This window comes from Magallana gigas, chromosome 8 (genome assembly GCF_963853765.1).
Source record: "Magallana gigas chromosome 8, xbMagGiga1.1, whole genome shotgun sequence".
Lineage (NCBI taxonomy): Eukaryota > Metazoa > Mollusca > Bivalvia > Ostreida > Ostreidae > Magallana > Magallana gigas.
Window position 1 is genome coordinate 21554197 of NC_088860.1, and position 26076 is coordinate 21580272.

The following is a 26076-nucleotide window of genomic DNA, read 5'->3' on the forward strand; positions in this document are numbered from 1 at the left end:
AATAGTCAAAATGTTATTTTGTTATTCCTCTATCCTTGGAAGGGCAAAATATATTATTGAATCAACCTTAGTTGCCCTTAATATTTGCATTTAATTAAAACCCACTATGTTAAATGGGTTAAAATGAAAATACACAACGCATTTAAAGTCCATTGTGTCATTAAAATTAGTATTTCCTCGGATTGCATCAGAATTAAGGTTCATTGAAAGTGTTTAAGTTTAAAAATAGGACAAGCAATTAAAGCATTGGTGACCGTACCTCTTACAATCTTGATAATTAACTTATACATGTGCACAAGAGTTTATGTAAAATCATCTGATTTTCTTTAAAAATTAATGTTTTAAAGACTATCAAATAAAATGTCATTTGTTCCAAAAAACTGCAGCAAATAAACGCAGCACACTGCAGCAAATAAACGCTTTGACATTATTATAAAAACCAAATTAACTTTAAGTTACTGTTCATAACTTTAAGTTACTGTTCATAACTTGATCTGTTTGTCTTTTAAGGAGAATACTAGTAAACAATAAAGTAAACGTTTAGAGCATTAAATAATCAACACTATTTCTTCTGACTTAATCAGAATTCAAAATGATTGGTAAGATATCGTCTCAAGATAAGAAAAACACCCATTTCACAATGGCTCGTTGGTCTAGGGGTATGATTCTCGCTTAGGGTGCGAGAGGTCCCGGGTTCAAATCCCGGACGAGCCCTAAAAGTTTTTAGTTCAGTAAAAAACGCATGGATTTATCATTTACCAGGAAAAATAAAACCCTGATATCGTGATAATTACTTTTGTTTAGTTTTGTTTTCTGTTTTTCGAAGGAGTTATCTTACATTGTGAAAATCATTTCTTTCGCCCGCCGAACAACAGCTGTTACGGTAGTGTTGATAAGAATGATGTTGAAAACGTTATGTAGTTACAGTGTAGTTCCCAGAAAGTAAGTTTACATAACCGGTACGGTAAGACATAGAAATTAACATTTGTTAAATGCATACATCGTTACAAAAACACTAGCTTTTTTTCTTAACAATTAAAATATTCAATTAATTTCCTTTAAATACAATGTAATTAACTGGCTCGTTGGTCTAGGGGTATGATTCTCGCTTTGGGTGCGAGAGGTCCCGGGTTCAAATCCCGGACGAGCCCGATATTTTTTGATATAATGTTTATTAGATAAGTAAATAGTCGATAGGAATCACTGGCTATTGATTATTGGTTATTATACCCAACTTCAACTTCATGTAATAATCAATTCAAATCAGATAAGGTAAGATGAAATGCTTATGGCATATTAGTACTTATTGCATCTTCGCTAGCCAAGGGTTGACGATCCACTCTGCTCCTCTACGGGAGCAGAGTGGATCGTAAACCCTTGGCTAGCGAAGATGAGATTATTGATGTCCATCAGAATTTACCTGTTATGTTAAGAACTAGGAGTAAGGTCGACAGTTGTGTGAATGACATGCCCTTTAAAGGGGGCATAGTCACGATTTTGGTCTAATCCTTTTTTTTTCTTTTTTTGTTATTTACAATTCTTTAGGAATGCATTTCTAATGATCAAACGAAATTTGAGAGACAGTTGTAAAGTTATAAGCAATATACACGGCTAACAATTCTTTGCCATGTTTTCAAGGCTCGGCCCTGTTTTTTGTTCAATATACCAGTAAGAAATCTTTTTTAAGTTAATTTGTATATATTCTGATTTATTTAAAGCTTAAATAAACAGTTCCTAACGTTAAACACATTAATTACAGGTGTTAAACTGGAATTTTTACTTCATCATTCAAAATGTAAACAAAAGCTTTGTTTACATAGCAAAAATTTTTAATCTCTGTGACTCGCTTATAACTCAGCTAATGACACTCAAATTTTGGTTGCCAATTAAAAATGCCTTACTGAAGCATTGTGATTTTAAAAATCGGAAAAGAATTTTCAACTAAAATCGTGACCATGCCCCTATAAGTTTAACCACATTGTTAACGACAGAACAATGTTGTTAAACAAATGATGTTACAGAAAATATGTTTTCGTTTTTTAGATAATACAGGTGATAATTCGGTTGAGTTTCACTGGTAAAAACTTAAAAATAAAATCCAAAAACTATGTTTTTTTCTTATTTCTAAAGGTTTTCAATTCTTTTCTTCTGTCAACCATTCAGGTTAAACTTTTCTTCTGATTATCTTATTAAAAACAATTTGTGTATATCTTAATGATAAAATTAACGTTGCTGAAAAAACAAGCATTTCTTAAGCAAAATGCATTCACTTACAACGGGTACCAAGAAAGGTTTATCCGGTTGTCAATTTCGATGAAGCATTTCTTATACTGATAGTGCTAGATAAATATCAAAGTTTTAAAATATTTTCTGATTAAAAGGCACTGTGAATTGTGATATGAACAGAAAAAAACTGAATAATTTTCCAAACTGTGTCACTGGAAAGAACGATAATGGCATTAATGCCCATCACTTTTAGACAAAACATTTTCAATTGCAAAAAAAAATACTGTATAAAATGTACTGTTTCAAATACATGAATTGAGTATTCTAGATAAATGTATTATTCATGTGCGTTAGGGTATTGATAAATTGGATAATGAATTTAATATTGATCTTATTTTTTATTTTTTGCACTGCTGAAATTTTATAGCTTTTCTTCGGATTCATATGACCTTTTTACAATATGTTCTGAAGTTCAACTTTTCCACCCATTAATATATGAACGTACATGTATTTTGCTTAAGAAAAAGTCATTATGTATATTGATGTGAAAACCCATAAAGTAGCTAAAGTGTTTATCACTATCAAATATATATATTTTAGAATAATAGTTTAAAACTATTCAAGAATCGCCGTTTATACAATTAATTTAAGATAACATTACAGTATATATTGTGACACACTTAATTTTTAAAGGGGAATGGTCACGATTTTGGTCACATTTTATTTTCCTGTTTTTGTTATTTACAATGCTTAAGAAATGCATTTATAATGATTAAACGAAATTTGAGAGTCAGTGGTAGAGTTACATGTTTAAGCAAGATACAGGGCTCATAATTCTTTGTCTTGTAAACAAGACTCGCGCCCTGTTTTTGTTTACAAATGTTCAATATAACAGTAAAGATTTTTTAAAGCCAATTAGTATATACATTGTATTCTTATTCATTTTAGCATAAATAAACAGATTCATTATAGGTGTTAAAATAGATTTTTTACTTCATCATTCAAAATGTAAACAAAAGCTTTGTTTACATAGCAAAGAATTGTAAGCTCTGTAACTCGCCTATAACTTAATGAATAACACTTAAATTTTGATTGCCTATTAAAATGCCTTACTAAAGCACTGTAATTTTAAAAATCGGAAAAAATAATTTTCGAGCAAAATCGTGACCATTTCCCTTTAATACCAATAATACTATCAAAACAGAAGTAAAAACAGTCGTATCTCAATGGTTAATGGGAAGGAATCCCTTTTGAAAAGAACCGTTACAGAGTGTAGAATAACTCATATGAGTAAATCAATAAGTATATCTATGTTAGTTTCTTTTTTAATATTGGTAAGAATCCACATAAAAATTGTCACACGATATTTCAAAACATTTTATCCATTAATACTTCCGTAGCAGCTGGTGCTTTATTGTCAAATAGAGTTCTATGCACAGGAAATGAATTTTCACAATGTAAATAACATTTTCAATTATCAGATAGTTAATAACCCTTTTACTTTTTAATTAGGAATTAAGAAGAATCTCATTTGCAGTAAATATAAGACCTTTAGAGATGATGTTTCATTGGGATTTGGTTAAAACCACATGCAGTCTTTGTTTACAGTAAAGTGACGTTTGGCATAGCAACGATATACTCCAAGCAGATTGCAATATGCTAAGCTAAGAATTACTAAGCATATTGCTTAGAAATTTTGTGCAACGGAAATTTAACAAATTCATTAGTTAAGAATATTCTTAAGAAAGTTTAGCATAAAATTAAGGAAACTCTTAGAATTTTTATGCATACAACTCCAGAGTTTTATAAAATATCTTAAAAAGTCTAAGGATCTTATAAAGTCTCAGATCTTGCTAATTTTTGTATACCAAATCGATAAATCATAAAAAAGTTTATCGCAAATCTTTACAAAACTGACTCGCAAGATAAAAAAATATATTTCAATCATATTTTTAAGAACCAAGTTAAACAACACTTAGTACTTATTGTAGAAAAAAGCCTATAAAACAAAAAAATGCCAATGAGTAAAACTTGTTTGCTAACCCTGTATGGTTTACCATCCATGTATTTCGCTGTGATAAGTTTACATACAGACTGAGATGATTTGAAAAGTTTTGTGTAAATCAACACAAAAAATATACGTCAACTCTGTCAAAACAAAGATGTTTTCCCCTAGAACATACAAAATTATCGGGCTCGTCCGGGATTTGAACCCGGGACCTCTCGCACCCTAAGGGAGAATAATACCCCAAGACCAATGAGCTCTTCTTAAGATTGCTCTTAATTCTTTTATTCTATTTTAATTTAAAAACTTTTTATTTTATTTTATTTTAAAAACCTGATTAGTACTTTAAGTTTGATGTTATATTATGGTGTAATATTATGATATTATGATAATGCTCTAAAAAAAATTTAAATTATTTTAATTTAAAAACCTAATATTTAATTTTATTTTTAAAACCTGATTAGCACTTTAAGTTTAATGTTATATTGTGATGTTATAGTCGTCCTGTCAATCAAATTCAATTTTGATGTAATACATAAATACTCTTCATACCTTAATAGAATGAACCTTAAATTTACATGTAATCGTATAAATACCAAATAAACAAAACGCGTTTAAATGTTTAATTATTTGCACAAGATACTTGTAAGTTATTTTAGGTCATCGAACAATTGTGTCGAACCATAAGCGAAGTAATGAATTGCTTCTCAAGCCCCTCAGACGTTTATATTTCTGATGAAGCTAAGACAAAACGATATGTACAAGTTATAGTTATTATTTCTTACCATTCTACCATTTTAATGCACAAAATTATTAATCATATGTTTAAAAAATGTATGTGATCGGCACTAGTTTCTAGATATTCTTGAAATCTACACGAGTACATTTTTTTAAAGAGGACGATAAAAAAGTTTAACTTTCGCTAAATAAATATAAAATTTCTTATGAAAATATCATTACCGATTGTCAAATTGCGAACATATTACAGCTACATGTATATTGAACGTACAAACAATTCTTATTTGTTCATTAATGTAAGGAATCAGAGGATGGATTTAATCTTCTTTTTTTCGATGGAGGGAGTGGACAATATAAATTGATAAATCTCTGGCAATTCTCCAAGGTGTCAAATCAGCTGCGTATCGCAGACTTGTATCTTTCCCATCCTTTGTTAGATCTGCTATTAGATAAGTTCCTCGAAAATGGTGTGAGATAATGTGTAATATTTCACAAAATTTTTATTGACTATATTCATAGAAAATTAAATCATTAGTACATTAGAAAATCGATGTGAAATACCTGTAAACATCTTGGTGGTAAATGATTCACCATGGTCTTGTCATCAGGTGGATCCTCCTTCATGGTTGTTTCGGCGATGACCACTTCTGGAGTGATCAAGTACCAGCCCGAAACCACACAGCTATCCGCCTTCTATTTTAACTGCAACACACTGAATGTTTATAAACGATCACAAAAAGTCTTATTGTTGAACTCACTAGTACTGCTCTTCTCGTTTTTTTTCTTACCCACATAGATGCTATTTCTGCCTCTCTTCCAAGACTTTCAATGAGTTGTCGTCTGTGAGTAGCAGTTATTCCGACAATTCGCAAGGCCCTCCACATGAATTGCCCCACAAATCCACAGCATCCAGCTTCCACTGGGAGACACCATACTCTCCAGCTTCGCTTCTGACAGTCTACAACCAGATCTGTCTACTTCTTTATCTTCTGCTCATGGGCTTTTTCAAACGTGTCCTTTTATGTTGGTTACAGCAGAAAAAACACGCCGGCCTGAGGGACATCAAATAACATAATCAGGTCTCTGATAGGTAACTGATTTTTCTTGCAAAAATTGTTACGACCATTGCGATCTGCCTGCATCTGCCAGACGCCCGCGGTACCTATAATATATCTTAAATTATTATTTTTGAAATTTCAAAGATACATGTATACTCAGTAATTTTACGAGTCATCTCATCAAAGTTGTATTTAAATATAACTTTGATGAGATGACTCGTTGGTCTAGGGTTGATTCTTGGTTTGGGTGCGATAGGTCCTGGGTTTAAATCCCAAACGAGCCCAGTATTAACTCTCTTATTAATATTTTTATAATGATGAAACAGCAACAATATTCAAAATAAATGCGTCTTCAGCTGATGCAGAGCTATTGAGCTGAATTAAAGGATTAAACACAAATAGTGAGTTAAAATCTGAACCGGCTGAATTGAAAACGAAAGAAAAATACATGCGATAGCTTGTGATATTATTCACTGTGCAGAAAAACTCGTAATAAAACTAGTTTTTAAGTGAGATCGCTGGAATATGCAACTGGACATAACCATTCAAGGAAAGGCGATCGTGGATGAAAATAGCTGATATGTCGACAGAGAATAGTATATATAAGCGACTTTTGTAAACGTTGTGGTAACTAGATAGCCAGTGATGTATTTAAATGGTATATCAGCTGCTTGGAATGCGCAGAAGGAGTTGATGCATCACTCATAGTTTTCTTTACGACGCTTATTCTGATGACCGATCATGTACGTGTGTAAATTTAAAAATTATCGTTACCAAATTTGAACAGCAGTGTTACTGTGAAAGTTTATAGGCCTATATGTTCGTTATAATATTCCTGGAAAAGGAACAGCCAGCCTCGCTGTAAATGTTGATTGATCTCAAGCAGACGAAATCGTGAGAAGACGCTTAATTTTCTATTTCGTGAATCAAATAATGTGTTTTGTTTATTTTTGAAGGTTAAACTTTCAATTTTTTTATATTCACAAGGTTGCATTTTGTTTGCTGACAATAAAAACTTTACATTTTCTTGACAGTGTTTATCTTGGTAATTCCCGTTCTATTAGTGTTAGATCAGAACAGTTGAGAAAAGTAGATCCGGTGTTGTATAGCAGTTTTTCCCCCATAGTAGCTTTTCCCCCCGGAAAACCTACTATATAGTAGCCTTTCCCCCCGGGGGGAAAAGCTACTATATAGTAGCTTTTCCCCCATAGTAGGGTTTCTCCCTCACGTTTTTGGTTCAGATTTTATAAAAAATATTTATGGAAATCCAGTAAGGATTAAAATCAATGTTTCTACACTCCCAGGTTGCATACATGTATATCTGCATTCATCTGTACAGGTTAAGTTTCGTTTTGCCTATTTATTATTTTTATAGACAATGCTGAAAGTTGAACATTTGTGTAATGAAATAACACATAGAACTTAATTTAGGTAATTTATTGAAAAACGTTTTACAAGTTATACACTTATATGCATAATTCTGTGTTCTGAAATATATAATTGTATTAAACGAGAATGCTTTAAGAATTTCTTGATTAATTTATCAGATTGTTTGTCTGTTTTTGAAAATTTCATCCAGGCTAAACCTCTGTTTTAGAGAAATTTTGTTTCCGATGTTTCAGAGCCCGATTTTGAAAATCCTTTTATAATAATTATAGTGCATACTTTAGGGTCCAATGTCTCATAAACTAGAGATGACCATTTCACCATATTTTTAAAGTGGCAGTGGTTTACTACTTGAAGATGACTCTGAAAATATCAGCTCTCAGGGTAGGAGCCCTTGATGTTTCAGGGCCCGATGATTAAAACCCCATTATAATGATTGAATAGTGTTCTATAAGTGGGGACCCGAATCTCAAATTCTAGAGATGACCAATTAACCATATTTTCACAGTGATAGTGGTATACCACTAGTAGATGACACCGAAAATTTAAGCCCCCATGCAGGGTAGGAGCCTTTGTTGTTTTCAAGCCCGATGTTTGAAATCCAATTATAAAGAATATGTATTTTTTGGGGCCCCATATCTCAAAAACTATAGAGGACCACATGAACATATTTTTACGGTCATTTAAAAGTAAACACATCATTTAAAAATACATAATCACTCATATATTTCTTTATCAAAATGATTGAAAATTACGTTTAATTCTGCTGCTTTTTTAAAATTTACGAACAAAATTTTTAAAAAAGGTACGTGGGTAAAATTCATTATTCTTCAAAACATTCAATCAATACATAAGATGACTAATGATATAATAAATAATTAGATAAATAAATCAATGAACTTTTATTCATAAAAGGAGAAACCGAAAATCAAAAATAAATAACCAACCTAAGTGCATATATGACTTTTTCACTTGTTAGTTGATTAGAAGAACAAGTTTATATCTTAAAAAAAGTCAGCTCATCACAATATATGTGTTGGTTGTTTTTTTGTTTTTTTTTTTTTTTTAATTACCCTGTTTAATTGTTCGAAGAAATAATATGGTACACAAGTAAATCTTTATTGCAAAAATATGAAACAAATAGTATAATTTTTTTTAGGTAATTGAATCGTATATCTTGATTTATATACCATCGTTTTCAAAATTGTATATTTATAAATCACGTTGCAAACTTAAAAGTGGAAAAATTAGCAAATAGTGAGTGACAATATAAACATAAAGTTAGTTAAGGCTCCATTTAACATTTTCCAAAGTAACCAGCAAAGATACCGACATTGTTCTAGTTGTGAAGACATTTCATTGATTTTTAAAATGTTTACATCATAATATGTCGCGTTTCGTAGAAATGTGCTTAAAAATATGAATATGCGTAGCTTTAAAACGAAATGGTAAACACTAACTTTAAACATGCTTTTAATACATAATCAAAATACCCCTTACCCATGCATGATTTAGAACCCCATCAATCAAAGTAAAACTAAAACATTTCAGTTTCTCATCATATCATTGCATCCTGTCTCCCGTTTGATATTTAGAAGAAGAGATATAGAATTGTTTTTAAGATCGTCAATTCTAACGGTATTAATTTAAAATTAATAGCCTTTTGGACGAAGGGAGTAATACATTTCCACTTTTTATTCCATTCCTCTACAAAATTAAGTCAAGATTAGTCAGTTACATGTAGTTCCCTGGGAGACGCTTATACATTAATGGTAATACATTGGAAAATTAAATTTCCAAACCGGCATATTTTCACTCAAATGTGTTCTCACGTGTTCATAACGTCGAAGTCAAAACTGTAGATAAGCATCGATTAGATGAAAAAAGATTCGAGGTATTCCGAAATCCGTGTAAAAGGTGTTCCAAAAAGGGGTGAGAACAGGTGAAATAAACGATGATGACACATGCATGTTATGAAGGCGCATACCTTAGTTCATATTTGGGGTTGAAAAACCATGTACTTTATTCTATGTATTAATAAATGCCATAATTATCCTTTTTTTTGTGAGAAATTAATATCATTTCAGTTATTGCAAATTACTGTCACGAATGGTCCGCAATAAACATGGCCGGAAAGTAGAAATGGGGGAAAATCCACTATATAGTAGGTTTTCCGTGGGGGTAATCTGGCTATAAAAAGGGGGAAAGCCCACTATATAGTCAGCTTTCCGTGGGGGAAAAACTGCTATATAGCCATTTTTCCGGGGGGAAGAACTGCTATATAGCCATTTTTCCGGGGGGAAAGATGGCTAGGGGGAAAAGGCACTATATAACACCGGCAAAAATTTTATTGATGCAGGTATCAAAGAAATTTTTCGACCAATCAGAAGCGGCGATATCTCATCAAATGAATAAATATTAAATGATATTGTTTTCATCTCTAAAAAATGTTGTTTTTGTTGGTTTTTTTTTTTTTGGTTTTTTCTTCTTTTTTTTCTTTTTTTTTTTCTTTTTTTGGGGGGGAAAATTTATAATAGAGTCAAATATTTTCAACGTGAAAATTTTAAAACGACGATTACATTACATTACGATTTGCGCATTTATCTGTTTGAATATCAATAGCAATATCTCATATGGAATATAGTGTTTTGTTCAAAACATTTCCAAATTATAAATCATTTCTCTATAAAATGAGTTGTAAAAATGTTTACCGAGTAAAATGAAACTTAATGTTTAATAGGGTTTCGAACGCATGGACTTTTTATTACTTCCTGACGTATGAGTCTACTATTATACGTTGTTATAAATCAAATTATTTTTTTTTTAAATGTCATAATTTATTTTATTGTTTAGATAAATAAAAAGTATGTTACAATGTGGAAATGTCAATATCTTCTTAAACTCATATGGGTAATTAGAATAGATACTATGTTACAAAAGTTACAGACGGAAGGTAAAATAACACGAAAAGTAGGTGGATGGCACATTGTAAACTATACACCGGTTAGTTTCTGACATGTGATAGTGCAACATGCACGCGGTACGGAAGGTCAACCCTCTGCAGGGAATTAGCTGGGGGAGGTCTAAAAAGCTGAAAAATCATGAAAAATTAGCAAAATATGAAAGGGTCAAAATCTCATAAAAACCCGTAGGTAGAGAATTTTACAGGTTTTGACTAGTAATTTTCTTCAGAAATTGGTGATTGGCCTTATAAAGAGTGAATTAAAGGTATTTGTGCTGAATGGGAACAGAGGAAATTTTAGTTACAGAGTTCCAAAGACATGCATCCCTTGGCTACAATGAATTGTATCTTAAAACTGTCCCCTGCCACCTTTATAGTAAAGCATGATATACCAGAGTAGTGCTGTTGATAATTTAATGGAAGGCTTTTGACTGAATATCATGGTTTATAATTTATATAAATTTGGTTACTACATAATTATCTGGGTTATGATTTTAAAACACTTTCAGGAAGACCTCCGATCTCCAATGTGGCAAACAATTCAGTATTCCAATAGCATGCCGTCAAGGTGACCCTATCGGTCCTAACTTATTTATCTTTAGTGCCAAAGTACTCGCTATTTTTGTTATAAAAAAAATAAAGATATTAATGTTACAGTTATTATTGATAAAACACAAAACTTAATCTCAGTACATGTACGCAGTCAATACATTTCTAGTTCCTAATGTATTTAAACTTGAGAATTATTTCTCAATAATATCAGGTTAAGATATAACTAGCTCAAAAACATAAATAACTGAAGTATATATCTATTCAAACTGGAGATCGACTAAATTTAATTCATTAGGGCTGTTTTTCAGTTGAGGTAGAAAAAAATGATCGAACTACACAATAATGTTGTGCGTCCTACTATCAAGACATTAATTAAACAATGGAGCGGGAGAAATACGACACCTTAAGAAAGAATCAGTTATCATTACACCTTTCAAACATTTACTTGCAAAACTTAATCATATGACAATTATCCGATAAATTCTACTAATTAAATAAACAACAACAATACCATAATAAAGGAGCACGCACTGTCATTTTTTATGGATTGATAATATAAATTGTGATAAAGTCAAAGAATAATGTTTTCAATAGGGAAGGCTCTATTACTAATACAAAGCATTTCAAAATATCTCTAAAATGCTCATGGATTCAATATATTTTACAGGTAATCAATCATGGCTAAAAAAAAATTAAGGTTTTTGGTTATGTTCACAACTAGATTCCAATAAAATATCAAATTGTATTATTTTGTACACAAAGCAATTGTCATACCCATGTAGCAAACAAAATAGATTGATTAAATACCATTAACGCTATATAGAAAAACATTTTGATTGATGTTTTTTGCCCTTATCTTTCTTATTAAATTATCAACCTATTTCATTTTTGGGATAACCTTTTAATTATATTCTGTGTGTGTATGTATTGCGCGAAATTTTATTTTAAAAAATTGCAATTTCAAAAAAAGAACTTGGAAGGCAAAATTTGATTTATTTATCAAAAAGAGGTGCAAAATACATATTGTTTTCTCTTTTTTTTTTCTTAAAAATCATATTTTGTTCTTATTACTCGATGTTACTTGAGATCAGCCTAGCCAACTACAAAGCAGACTTTACGTGTCGTAATAAATGTATATACAAATATAGACAGCTAGGAACAACTGTAGAATCTGGTGGACTTTCATCAGGAAAGTAAATTGTTAACTTTCTATTCAAATCACATTAAAGTCAGACGACACGTTCCTCGAGCATCTTTCTTGTATCTCCTCGTAAAAAGAGTTCAAATAAGAATTATTATTTTCATCATTATTTCAAAATGATTAAAATTTACTTGTAAATGGTAACATGCCTGGGAGGTTGTAGTCATTGCCGCTCAAAAAAGATAAAACAAAAAGAAATCATGGCCACTCACTGCCATTAGCGTAGGTTAATGAGGTCGTGAGTTCAAAGCCCAGCCCCGGCCAAGATAGAGTTACACTATGGTGTTTCGCTGTGCTGTATACTTATTTACTTTTTTATCAGCAATTCAAGTGTATTTTTAAAAAGATTAGGAAATTACGTACTCTAGTATTATGCAGAAATGCCTGGTAAGGTATCCTAATTTTTTTCCAAGAAAGCTTGTCAAAGTAGTATTGAACCATTAACAAATTCCTGGAAAAAGTTATATAAAATTGAGGAACGTGTCGTCTGACCTTAATTACAATTTATCGTATCATTATAGCTATTGATTTTTATTTCACAAATATCTTTTTAAAAGTTTCTTTTTTACGGTATATGATTTGACAAATATTTCAATTTTTTTTTATCTTTTTAATAAAAAAAGAGAGTCGCTCATATGAACGAAGGAAAAGTTTGCAAAAATTTTATATAGAAATTTCCCACGATAGCTTATTTTAATTAAATTCAAAAGGGTATAATTTTATCCACAACTTGTTTCTTATTATGATGATTATAAAAATCATTCCCTATAGCAAATTATTCTTTTACAGCACTATCGACTCAAGTGAACAATATTCAAACTCAATTACAATATATATTTCTAAAAATTTGATAATTTTCGAGTTTGCATTTCTTTTAAGTGGGTGGAAAAAAATACAACAATCATACCAAATGTGTCAAGAAAAGAAAGTGTAAAGAAAAGGTTAAAACATGCTTTTGCAACTCAAAGCTACAAAGATTTTTTTTAAAAAAGCATAGTTTCAGGTTTGTTTATTTCTACACTGTGTGTTTGCCAATAGTATACTAGTACTTGAAGCTTCAAAAGGTTGGGATTATCATTATAAACAGCAATCGTTTTTTTAAAAGACATAGAAAAGAAAACACACAATTTACGACTTAATTTAAATACATGTGTAATTGTTTTCGTGCAGGAAGCAGAAAAAATATTTTAAGTAAAACAAGAAAATATTTTGTTCTAAGTCATACATTTATATACTTTTAAAATATTCTTGAAACTAGTAGAAAAAAATCAGGTTGGTAGTCGATACCGGGTTGGTTTTTTTTTTTTTTTGCATCACTCTGATTATTTAGATTGGATTCTGACATTGTTCTATGAATGTATAATGTATGGTATGACAGTTCTGCATTTAATGATAGTCAGCTTTTCTCACATTACTGCGTAGGTGTTAAAACTAATCAATTTCAAATAAAAACTTTAAATGAAATTTTATTTTGAGTTCATTTTTGAGTTCTTGACATTTAAATCCCATATGGCTTTATTTTTTTACTTATTACACATTTTAGAGCTTTTCTTTAAGATCTTGGTAATGGTTTTGTATTGAAACCATCATAGTTTGCATTTTTTAAAAATATTATGGAGAGTATTTTAAATTCCATATCGTTTAATCAAATAATTTATATCACTTTAAAGAATTAAAATAATTTACCACGGTATTGTTTTGCCGAAATGGGTGGTTTTGCATCTTTATATATTTGGGGGATCGGGGGAGAGCGCAAGGCTGCTCTAAAAAAAGATAATTTCGCAGGTTTATCTGATTTATGGGTTAAAAGAATTTTCACTTCTTGTGTTTTCAATATATTGAAATTATACAAAACTTAATATTTACACCAAAAAAATGTAAAGAGCACACGGCACAGTGGTCATAGATGTTAGGCTAGTAACTCAAAGGTCGCTGGTCAAAGTCAGAAGTGGTCATTTGATCTTGTGTGTTCGTCTGCACTTGCACATGGCAATTTATCTATATTGTCTCAGTCCATCCAGTTGAAATTCGGTACCGGCATACGCTGGGGGTTTTCTGCGGATTCAGGAGGATTAAAAGCATTTCATTTTCGTAGAACAATATAAACGCTTTGAAAGCTAAACTTTATAAAAAGAAACACTTTTTGCGTAGATTTCCGGGCGACAATTGATAGCCGAAGTTGCGTTTAATTGTTAATTCTTTATTTACTAACGACAAATACAAGTTTATATTAGAGTCAATTAGTAACTTTATAGAGTTTTACCAATAGATTTGATAGATATAAAAAAGAAACTTATTATTCTTCTTTAAGAGGTCTCGATGGTCATTACCATTTTTAAAATATACCTTCATCAACTGCATATGGTGTGTTTGTCTCTCAGTTAATTCGATACACAAGGACAAGCTCTGCGTATGAACATTTTCTAAGGCGATGCAAACTACTGTCAAACAAGTTGATAAAACAGGACTATCAACAGTCGCGTTTGAAGTTATCTTTTCGTAAGTTCTATGGTCAATATAACGATCTTGTCAGCAAATACAATCTTCAACTGGGTCGCATGCTATTTGACGTTTTTCATACTAATTGTCTACAGACTTTTCCGTTTTTCTCGATTACGACAAAGAGCACACGACGGTTGTGACTGGTCAGCAGAGGATGCTCACTTCTCCTAAGCACCTGATCCTACCTCTATCTTTTTAGAGTTCCGTGTTGCTCTGCTTTGAATTTGCATTTCGTTTTATGGGTTTTTGAACTGGTTAAAAGTTTGTTAATTTTTCATTAATCTCCTTAGGAAGAAACGTTCAATAAATTGCAGACCCTGTGGGATTTGTGATTCGTATCGTTTTCAAGAAAGGTGGAATTTAAGTTTGGGAAACAGATAGAAGTCACATTGGACTAAATCTGGGGAAAACGGGGGTTTGTTAGCATAGTAACCTTTTCCGCCTCCAAATAATCGGTCAAAAAACTAACAGATAAAACCTACTTTGCGGTTCGTTATCTTTTAGTTATACTAGGACGTTTTCCATTGTTTGAAGCCCGGATCATGTTAGAGCTCTTACGTTTTGGCTAAAAAAGTATTCCAAAGTCTCATCACTAGTAACTGATTTTTGTTCATAACTAAGCAAATCCAATATCGTTTATCTTTCTAAAGTGATATGAGACATCTGTCGATGTTAATGTGGATTAAAGTACATTATAATTGAAATACTTTAACCAGTTAAGAATTTTCAGATTTTACAATATTTAACGAAAAAAGAACGATTTAAAAATTTTTGGAAAGGTAACATTTTTTTTAATTCCAAGTGGGATTCGAATTTCATGACTTGAGAATCCTTACCCACTGCACTTCAATGTTAGATGACAATCATGGGAAAGAAACTGTTTATAAAACTATACTTGATGTTATTGTGTATTTCGATAAATAATACGTCACAATATAAAAGTGTCCCATAAGCTTTAGAATTTTTTCAAAATACTATGAACACGTACTTACGACATGGTTGTCATCCGACCCAATTGCCTCATGGTATATCTTGTGTTTTCCTGTAAGATTAAGTGGATTTTACGATGTTATCATTGGATAACGTGGGAACTGTTGCATAGCGGCTTTAAATGACGAGCAGCAGCTTTGGGGTGTTTATAAACTGTTTTTAATTTAGCATCCCGCCTACTTATAGAAGCATAATAGAGCTATGAGACATTTGACACAGTTTCAATAGAAATCACATATACCTCACTATGAATATCTCGAGGTTTAATGCCGGGTAGGGACCTAAATTTTAATTTAGTCCTAATTTCAAGTGCCTTGTTTGCTCCTTTTCCTGTCATTTTGAATATAGTGTAATTAATACACTATAAAGCAATGTACATACTGTAGCTTAGTCAGTGAAATTGTGGTTATGAAATTTTCTTCTGCTACGATTCAGTGATCAATTTTACGTGTTTATGTGGTTTCAGTAAAATATTTACACGATTTTCACGCGAACAAGGTGAAATGCAATTATTTTTGGAACATTCCACCTATCTCTTCATTTAGATTAAAATGTGGAAACATTTAAGATACTCACACATTACGATGTGAATAGAGTCATTATCACTGCTTACCCTGTGGAAGTTGTTGTCTTTACGATATCATTCCAAGGAGGTATTAGACACCATTCTAGACTGTAACGCCTTTTCTTTCCTAATTTAAATGTATTGATGTAGTGTAGCGCAATTTTTTAAGGCGCCAGCTATTGATCTGCAAGCTTAATGGGGATGTGCAACCATCTTGTACATTTGAGGACAAGAATGTAAATATTTTTTGAACTGGCTTGTTTTTGCCCAAAACTGGCCATAAATGTTACCAAAAGATATAAAATCAATACATATGGAGTCTGACATGTCATTTTGTTTGAGAAATATGCATACAAGAGCAAGACAATGCCTTTTTTATCACTCAGAACAGCTGTCGAACTGGGCAGCTACAGTCTTATATTGAAGATTAAAAAATCTGAAAAATATGAAGGGGGTTCACTGGTGTCCTCTCTACAACTATTTGCTGAGAAAAAATTTGAATATACATCATAATTCAATGAAAATGTATATGCAATGTACCTCCATAGACACGGACAAATATATCTTGTGGTTTTTGAGGCCCATTTTAAGAACAAGGTATCTTACTTTGAGACAAAGTTACAACTTAAATAATCAAGCTTAGACATTTTTTTCAACAAATGGTTGTAGAGAGGACACCAATGAACCCCCTTCCTATTTTTTCTTATTTTTAAATCTTGAAAATAAATCTGTACCTGCGCAGTTCGACAGCTGTTCTAAGTGATTAAAAAGACATTGTCCTGTTCTAGCATGCATACTTTTTAAACAAAATAACATGTAGGACTTCGTATTTACTGTTTTATATCTTTTGGCAACATAATTGCCCAGTTTTGGGCAGAAACAAGCCAGTTCAAAAAATGTTTGCATTCTTATCCTCAAATGTACAAGATGGCCGCACATCCCCCTTAAGGCTTGAGTTACCCTTTTCAGGATTTTATGGTTTAAGTATTATACAACTGCGAAATTTCAAAACGTTGATATTTTCACACAATGCTGTTTTCTTAAAGTGTTGAATTCATACAACCATCGATCAATTTTTTTCCACTGACAGTTCATCGGGGTTTTCTTTTGTTCGAGTACAAGTACTCGAATACTCAGTGATTATATTTACACCAACGCTTCAAGAAAAAATCAAACAAAATTTCAACCTTGCCTTTGTCACGATCGTATATTTTTCATTATGGTTGTAGAATCTCGGCCCCAGTGTCGGTTTACATTACTAAACAGTTTATTTCAGTTATTAATATGGTGTAAAGATACAATAATAAACGTCTCTTGAACAAATTCCTGACATGTATGTGAAGTTTTTTTCTCTGATGACTGGTGTATAATAATTTCCAATACTCATTCTTTACCTTTGTAGGAGCGGCCCAGCATTGTGAAATAACTTTAGAATCTACAAGTTATTATACCGTATCAAATAAAAGCGTGATGCTTTTACCGTACACTGATTTAAAATGCATCCACAACTGCAAACTTAATTTCTTCTACATAAATACCTTGGAAATTAATTGTAAAAATTTTAATAAATTCAACAAGTTCAAGATAAACAAAATTAAAAACCTGAAAATTAGAATGTCAGATTCGTAAACCTAATGTATTTCATAATCAAGTTTTATTTAATATTCAAATAAACTTTCTTACTTTTACTCATGACTTTTAATCACAAAAAATAAAAAGGGCGATTCAAAGGAAGTATCTTGGGCCTTTATTTTTTTTATCATCAATGTTATATAGTTTGAACACAAAGGCATTATGAATAATATCAAAAAATTTAGCAAAATCTGATTGAAACAGGAACTTTGGACAATATTGTTTTTCTTTCTTTTTCCTTTCTTCCGTCTTTTAAAGCTGCCCTCCAATTGAAATGTGCAAGGGGTAACATGTATTATGGTATATTTCCCAATATAAACCCCCGAGTTTCTGGAGGTAAAAATAGATGGTGTGTCAAATAACCTTAGTTATTTTTCCTTTTATCAATTTCATTTGTGCTTAATTGACAGGTATGTTTAGTTTTATTAAAAATCGTCAAAAAAGACTGAAACAATAACTTTGGACAAACTTTTTCTAAAGTAATAACCGAAGGATCGTAATCGGTGACCGAGAACGTAATTGGTTGGCTCTACGTCTCGTGAACTTAAATGAATGTTCTCTCAGGAAAAAGGGTTTGAAAATGTTCAGTTAATTTAAACTGGCCATCAGTGCAATATAAAACCACGGAAAAATCAGTCCTCGCTTTGCACACACCGACGTTATGGCACCAAACACAACGGATCTGACTTGGTTTGCTTCGATTCGAAATTTTTGCTGACGTTCTTCAGAAAGTTTGTGAGACCTGACCCTTATTAATCGGGAGTTTACGCTCTCTAAAGACAACACATAAACCAAAGGCTATACAAATAATATGCATGATTAAATTGACCTATACACCGCGGGATCTTTTTCCGTCCTTTTAATTAGTATTGCATTTTGTTTTAAATCAAAACATCATAAAACTCACTCTTATCTTCCTATATTATTTTTTTCTTTTTTAATTACATTTTTTTTTTATCTCGGAATTTTCTTTATCTGCAGTGCTTTAAATACATGTAAATATAGGAGTTATTTACACTTAATGGATATTCAATGAGGTTGAGTTATTTCCCATGGGACGTAATACCTTAAAAAGGTTGTTTTATTGAAAAGTAGTGTACAGCGCAAAGTATATGGTGGGTGAACTCAAACATTTATTTTCTTTTGAAAAGACTTTATTGTGGTTCAAAATCCCAAATGAAACAAAGAGGTACATTATTGAAACTTCTTCAAAACATTATTATTTCATTCAAATTAAAAAAAAATAAACAATTTTATACAAAATGAAATGTAAGGGTTGCTCACTTGTTCAAATTGCTCGATTCATATAGAAAACAATATGTAAGAAACATTCTCCAGCATTATAGAACAATTGAATATTATATTAACATTTAGAACCATGATGTTTGTCAGGTCTTTCATTAAGGTCAGACGACACGTTCCTCGAGAATCTTTTTTGTATCTCCTCGTAATATTAAAGAGTTCCAATAAAAAATATTTATTTTATAATTACTTTAAAAATTAAAATTTACTTGCACATGATTATATGTCTAGATGGTCGAGTGGTTAGAACCGTGGCCGCTCACTGCCATGAGCGTATAGGTGATAGAGGTCATGAGTTCAAAGCCCCGCCCCGGCGGAGATATAGTTCTATTATAGTGAATTTTGCTGTGGTGTAGATGTATTTATTTTTATATCAGCAATTCAAGTGTATTTTCACGAAGATTATATAGGAAATTGCATACTCTAGTATTTTGCAGAAATGCCTGGTAAGGTACCCTAATTTTTTGCAAGAAGGCTTGTCAAAGTAGTTGTAAACCATTAACAAATTCCTGGAAAAAGTTATCTAAAATTAAGGAACGTGTCCTCTGACCTTAAATCAGGTGGAAGTCATGCTCCTACTTGTCAAATTGGGAGCGTTTACCGATGATTCCAGAGGCTATGGAGTCGAACGTTTTCCGATAAGGAGTATGCTTTACGTAGGGATAAAGCCAATACCAGAAATATTCGTGGCGGGAAATGCGGCGGAATGTCGAACGTTTGTTTCGCACGTGATCTACGCCATTGCTTGCATCGTTAATAAACCATCCTTTGTGTCCTTCGTTTGTTTCAGAGGATGGTAAGGGAACTCTCGACATGGCGTCGTCTGTTTCTTGCTTCAAGCATTGTAGCAGCAAGTTCAGTATCAGGCTGAAGTCTGCAGCCGCTTCTGGTGGGTTCTTGGAGTCTTTATAGTCGCATTCCAAAGGGAGTATTTCGATGTCAGATTCCTCTGTCTTATTTGAGACAGCGTTGCCCAGAGAATTATTCTTTTCCAAGTCGTTTCTTTTTTCCTTTATGTTGTCATTCTCGTTATTATCTTCACCATTTTCATAATCATGGAACTTATGACCATTTTCTTCATTATCAAATGTACCTGACCCTTCCTCGTCGTCATCAATGCGGTAGTCAATGGCAACCTTGTCGTCATTTCCTCTGGTAGGGGCACCAATGGCTGCGGACATCACGCCATTGTATTTTACGCCGCTTTCTTGGCGGGAAGTAGTTACATCATCTTTACCCTCGTTTGTCATTTTCTCTTTTCGGTTGCCAGATTTAAACGACAAGATGGATTCTTTGACTTCATCGGCCGGCCCCAGTTTGATCTTAAGGGCGTTTTTAAAAAAGAAGTCCACTGGATCTCTGGATTTGTTGCCGAACATGACTGCCAAAAAGTCATCTTCGGGTATTTCTTTGCCATTTACACTGGTAAAATGCAAAATGTATGCTGCAATTATTCAGGTTAAAAAATATTTTGGGGAAAGATAACATTTATGAAAATTTGTTAATTCATGAATTGTATCAACTATAAATGGAAAAAAGACAATATTTTCGAGGAAGGTGTCTCTCAAGATATATTTTATCTATCTTAAAGACGTAAACTTGCATTTTTGTTGTAATGGTTTTGTATTGACAAATGTTTTGGTCCTAACATTTCAATTATCTACAGTCAAAGTAGAAACATTATGGGTTTTCAAAGTTCATTCCATATCAAAGAAAGAACACTGTATTTTTTTTTAATTTATATTTTGTTGTAAAAAAAAAATTTGATAAATTTGCGAGCAACCAATACCTTGATGATAAATAAAGCATCAAATCCGCGATTAATATATCAAAAGAAAGATTTCTGAACTATGGAGTTCATGTTGTATCAAATGATAAATACATTTTTGTAAATGGCGACAATTTCCAATTTCGCGATTTTCCTTTTCAAAACAAAATGTCTCTATAGTTTCCAACAAAAATATTTAACATAGAATATTAAAAGAACAAGAAATTACGGCTTGTTTTCCATTAACAGACATGTGAATGGTTTACAGATATCGATGAAAACATTCGATGAGAAAAAACATTGACCAACTGGGTTATCTAATGAAGTATAAACCACTGTTGAAACTGATGTACAACTAATGTACAACAGAATGGTCACTTAAGATTACAGCACTTGCAATTGCAACGGAAAAACTGCAGATATCACAGATATCAATTAAAATCATTAATTCTATAAATATCAATTAAAATTACATTCAGATATCAAACATGTTCACGTTCGATTTGTCTTCAATAACCTTAGAGATATAATTTTCATGTTAAAATTACTCGATGAGACTCTGACGTCATTAATTTACACCACCTATTTTGTAACTTGTCTTTAAATTATCGAGAAAAACAAATGATCAATAATTGGCCAACCCCACATAATGTGCGTCATAAAATTTAATTTGGAAAATATGTGCTCTCTTACAGAAGTAAATTTGTTCTTTATTTGAAATCTATATGGTTTTTTTTAAATCAAGGTAAAATAAAGGACAAGGGTAGAAATAATAAATACCAAGTTTGATTTTCGTGCAATTAATTTTCGCGAAGTTCCCTTAGACTAGAATATTATTAAACAGTAGCAAATTAAACTCTTTACAAAAGATTTGGTTTTCAGTATTAAACAATTCACCTCATCTGCAAACTTGAACTAATGCTGAAACGAATATCTTTCATTTCATTGCAAAGTTACGATTAGGTCGTACAGTTGACGGTTTATACAGCAGTACTTGAAAAGATGAATTCAATTGGTCAGTTATTTTTTTCTCATCGAATGTTGTTAATAACAAATTATAGACTTTCTCACCTCAAAATCAAGATGATGGGTGCCAAAAGCCCAAAAACAAACTTCATAGCTGAAAAACAAAAAGAGCTAGAAAAGTTACTGGTAGGTTATGGAGCTTTTCGCGACCTTCTTATCCTTGATTACAACTTTATTAAAACAACGACGGCGTATGTCTAGTTTTCTAAAGGATGCATGTATCCTTGTATCGTTTACGGTATTTTATATTCAAATCGATCCAACAAATACTGGATTTTACATTTTTAACAAGAATAGTGAGCCAGACTCTCTCTTATATTAAAAAATATTTTGCCATTTACGGCAATGGTGATAAAATATAGAGAAAAATAAACGATATTGTGATTATATCTAAAGATAAAGGTAAAGAATATTCACCAAAATAAAAGTTGTTCTAAATGTTTTTTGCTTTCCATTTTAATATGTACATCCGCTCAAAAGTTGCATTTTCTTAAGTATCAGGGGCTTTAAAAATATTAAATTCCCATCGGTTAATGAATAAATACAATGCCCTGAAACAAAGATACACCCGTTAGAAGAATTCCGGAGACAATGTTGATGAATGAATTTATATAATAAATACCTGTGGGATGGTTGGCGCTATCGGTTGCTTGTGAGCCACCCAAGGATAGAACATTGTATGATATACACAAGGAAACGTGATAAACGAATCAAATAGCTGCTGTTCCATCACGTGATTGGTGATATTTCAACTCTAGGGTTGGCAATTATTGGCAAATAAATACTCAGACATATTGAAATTGTTTTTGATTCACTACGTGCATGAAATCTAATATCTTATATTTAAAGGATTCGGAGTCTAACAAGGTACACGTGTTAAAATAGGAGATATTTCTTTCACTTGAAAATGTATTTCATGTGAAAAGAAAATAAATAGGGGAAGGTAATCCAGATTTTCCGATATTTTTTTCTTCAGATTGCTGACTGAGCACTTTAACTCTCTCTCTCTCTCTCTCTCTCTCTCTCTCTCTCTCTCTCTCTCTATATATATATATATAATATATATATAATAGCGAATTTTTTGTCCGGTTATGTACGCAATGGGGTTAATTTAATTTTGGTTTTATTCAGTTAGTCGGTATTAAAACGCAAATATGAAATCTTCATGATAATTAGACTTTTAAATTTGAAATGACATTAAAAAATTAATTTTACTAATTTATTAAAATTTCAATGTTATACTCAATTTGAACATAAAGCATTACCACTTCTTTAACCACATATTTAACACTGGCCTAAAGAATATCCGCAGCATCAGACTGAGGATCTTGAAGCCTTCATGAATCCAGCGGATAGTCATGCAATCTCTAGCAAATTTACGAAGACAATTCTTTAGTATCTATCTTTATCAAAGAGTGTGGCCTTTGTGTTTCAACAAACTTGAATCCCCTTTGCCCAAGGAAGCTTTGTGCCAAGTTTAGTTGAAATCGGCCCAATGGTTCTAGACACGAAGTCGAAAATGTAAAATGTTCACAGACATACAGACATAAACTGAACAACATTTGAACAGAAAAGCTCACTTGAGCCTTTAGCTCAGCTAAAAACGATACAACATACTCGAAGAAAGCTGCCCTTCTCGCTATTTTCCTTCCATGTTAATTAGTGTACATATTCTTTATGGAGCTAAATCTGGAGAGGTGTTGACGTTTTATTAGAACTGCCGCACCCGTTATTTTAGTCAGCTCAACAAAATATTTTAATCATTCTCACTAGAATTCTATCGATTTAACTGTAATTTAAAATCATATTTGTTTTCTTGTATGTCGGGATTTCTCTTTAAGATATTTTAAAATCCATATTTTGTCAAATAGATATACTTGTATAAATAAGAAGCCATAGTATTGTACACATTCACAAATTCAGTGAATGCCCCTATACGCTTCCAAAGCGCTGCAATATTTGGATCTGTTGCAGAACCCAATCTTGGTCTTTATGCAACAGAGAGAGAGAGAGAGAGAGAGAGAGTCGGCGAGGAGTTCAGGATTTAGTAGTGACGGTTCAGCTATGGTGGTCCTAAATGCCTCTACTACGTGGCTTTCACGACCATTTCTATCAGGTGGTTCCAGTTGATGGTTGTAATTACTGAAACGTTTTTTATTGTTAGTTTATGCTGTCTTTTATCAAAACGAGGACTTCGAGAGTTATTCCGCACGCAGTTCCCTAAAATGTCTGATGTTCCAAATTCTTGGTATCTTGTAGGTTGGCCTTTTTTGTTTTTGGAATTTGATTTTTTGGTGGGTAGAGCAAGCACCGACTCTCCACTATCTTGTACATTACCATCAGCCGTAAGCTGAGTCTTTTATCTTCTAGTCTCCCTTTTCTCAAGTTCTTTCCCTCATCTTTGTTATTCTTCCCTTTTCCCTTCTTTTGTAATCCTTATAGATAACTCCGGTGGCTCTATTTTGTATCTTCAATTTATATGTATCTCCTTTAAATTTGGGTTCCAGATTGTAGCACCATATTCCATGAGAGATCGAACAAAGGAGATATAAGCGGTCATTCTGCATTTTCTTTACACACGTTGTAGATGTGTGCATTTCAGTTTAGATCAGTAAATTGTGTAGACCAAGATAAGGGTTGTCTTGAACTTCCTGTAAAATATGTTAGTTGAGTTGCTAAAATTTTAATGTTTTCTTATTTATTGACAATATATGATATAATATATTTTTGGCGTTAAACTGCATTCCCAAATTGCTTGTCCGTTTTTGTAATCTTTTTTTAGATCCTACTTATTTTTTTGTAAAGAGGGCAGTCATCAGCAAATGGTTGAGCTACTGAATTACGGGAGGTCATTTATATTGCACAAAAATATGATCGGGCCCAGTACCGCTCCTTGGGAGACTCCTGAGTCTTTCAGTTAATTTCTCTGATAAAATTTCTTCTCTGATAAAATTTCTTCTACTGCTGTTCTCAGTGTCCCTTTGTTGGGAAGTTGATAAGCCAAGCATGTAGGTTTCCTTGTATTCCGTATTGGTGCATCTTACAAAGAAAAATATTTTTTATTAACAAGGGGAGGTGCTAAAAGATTTGGAACTTTTTCCTTTGTTACCTTCTTTCAGGAAGTCATTTTGGGATTGTTATCAGTTGAAGTTTGCATTAATTAGTATCGATCTAAGGCCATAATTTAGGTTTGTTAATATTTTGTTGTTCTCGAGATGTTTCATGATATGTCTGCGAATTACCGGTACAATGCATGTGTTCGAGGATTTTGCATGTGACCGTAGTAGCGATCTCAACCTGTCTTTTGGTTGTAATCCTGAATCAAGTGATTTCTGCAATAACAAAAAATGACCAGGAAATCTACTGCAAAAAAAATCCTATCAGAATTCTCAGGTCCAGACAACATCCCCAATAGAATATACATGTAAAAGTAATGCGCAGCCCAACTAGCACCAACTTTAAAAATAATATTGCAAGGGTTTTGTCTTAATCTCAGTTCTTTGTTATGTACTAGTATGTTTAGATCATTATCTCGGATAGTTTTGACTTGAATGTTGACCAAAGATGGGATCATGTCTTCCTCCATTTTCATTTAATTATATAACGTATCTGTGCAGAATTCCTAGATCTATGTGAATCTCTGTCCTATTTGCTTTCTTATATAGAGAGCATTTTCTTGGTGGTGTTTTTCGTAATGTGCTTTTTTTCTAGGTCTCTGATGACAATGTCGTGATTTGATATTCCGGGTACAATGACTGTTGATTTGACAAGAATTGGGTTTGATACAAAACTAAATCTAGCAGGTGTCCTGCTCTTGTTGTCTCTCTATATATACATTTGTGTTAAGTTGTTGCTGGTTGTAAGGTTTACTAATCCTTACTTCTCTTTGTCTGGATTTGAGGCTGTTGTGTCTCAGTTTTCATTTGGACAAATTGAAGTCTTTGACTTAAATGATGTTGTTTATGTTATTATGAGATTTGACTTTTTTCTGATGATAAATTCAGTTGATCCAGATAATATTGCTTTCGTTGAGGCATGTAGCATAATCATATGAGCAATTCTTGGTAGCTTTTTAGCTTTATTTCTATTTCTCATTCAGTTACAAAATGTGTTTGTTCTATTGATAATATTGACCTTTCTTCCATCACAAAGGCTTCTACTTC

General features: G+C 32.2%; 1 protein-coding gene and 2 non-coding genes across 3 annotated transcripts; 2 read left to right on the forward strand and 1 right to left on the reverse strand.

The window, feature by feature from the left end:
* Positions 1–642: 642 nt before the first annotated feature.
* On the forward strand, positions 643–714 carry Trnap-agg (transfer RNA proline (anticodon AGG)). The gene has a single exon. It is a non-coding gene; the product is annotated as a tRNA-Pro (tRNA).
* Positions 715–1079: 365 nt separating this feature from the next.
* Trnap-ugg (transfer RNA proline (anticodon UGG)) lies at positions 1080–1151 on the forward strand. Its single transcript has one exon. It is a non-coding gene; the product is annotated as a tRNA-Pro (tRNA).
* Positions 1152–19559: 18408 nt separating this feature from the next.
* LOC105319147 (uncharacterized) lies at positions 19560–22114 on the reverse strand. Its single transcript, XM_034472382.2, has 2 exons — positions 21959–22114; positions 19560–20541 (listed from the first exon to the last, which is right to left on the reverse strand). The coding sequence occupies exons 1-2, from the start codon at positions 22003–22005 to the stop codon at positions 19695–19697; spliced, it is 894 nt and encodes a 297-aa protein (XP_034328273.2). The 5' UTR covers positions 22006–22114; the 3' UTR covers positions 19560–19694.
* Between the last annotated feature and the right edge of the window lie 3962 nt (positions 22115–26076).

Bases quoted from the DNA above. Each gene is read 5' to 3' on its own strand.
- LOC105319147 (XM_034472382.2), bottom strand. From the start codon at position 22,005: ATGAAGTTTGTTTTTGGGCTTTTGGCACCCATCATCTTGATTTTGAG. The intron at 20,542-21,958 runs GTGAGAAAGTCT...GCATTTTACCAG, and splicing joins CCCATCATCTTGATTTTGAG to TGTAAATGGCAAAGAAATAC.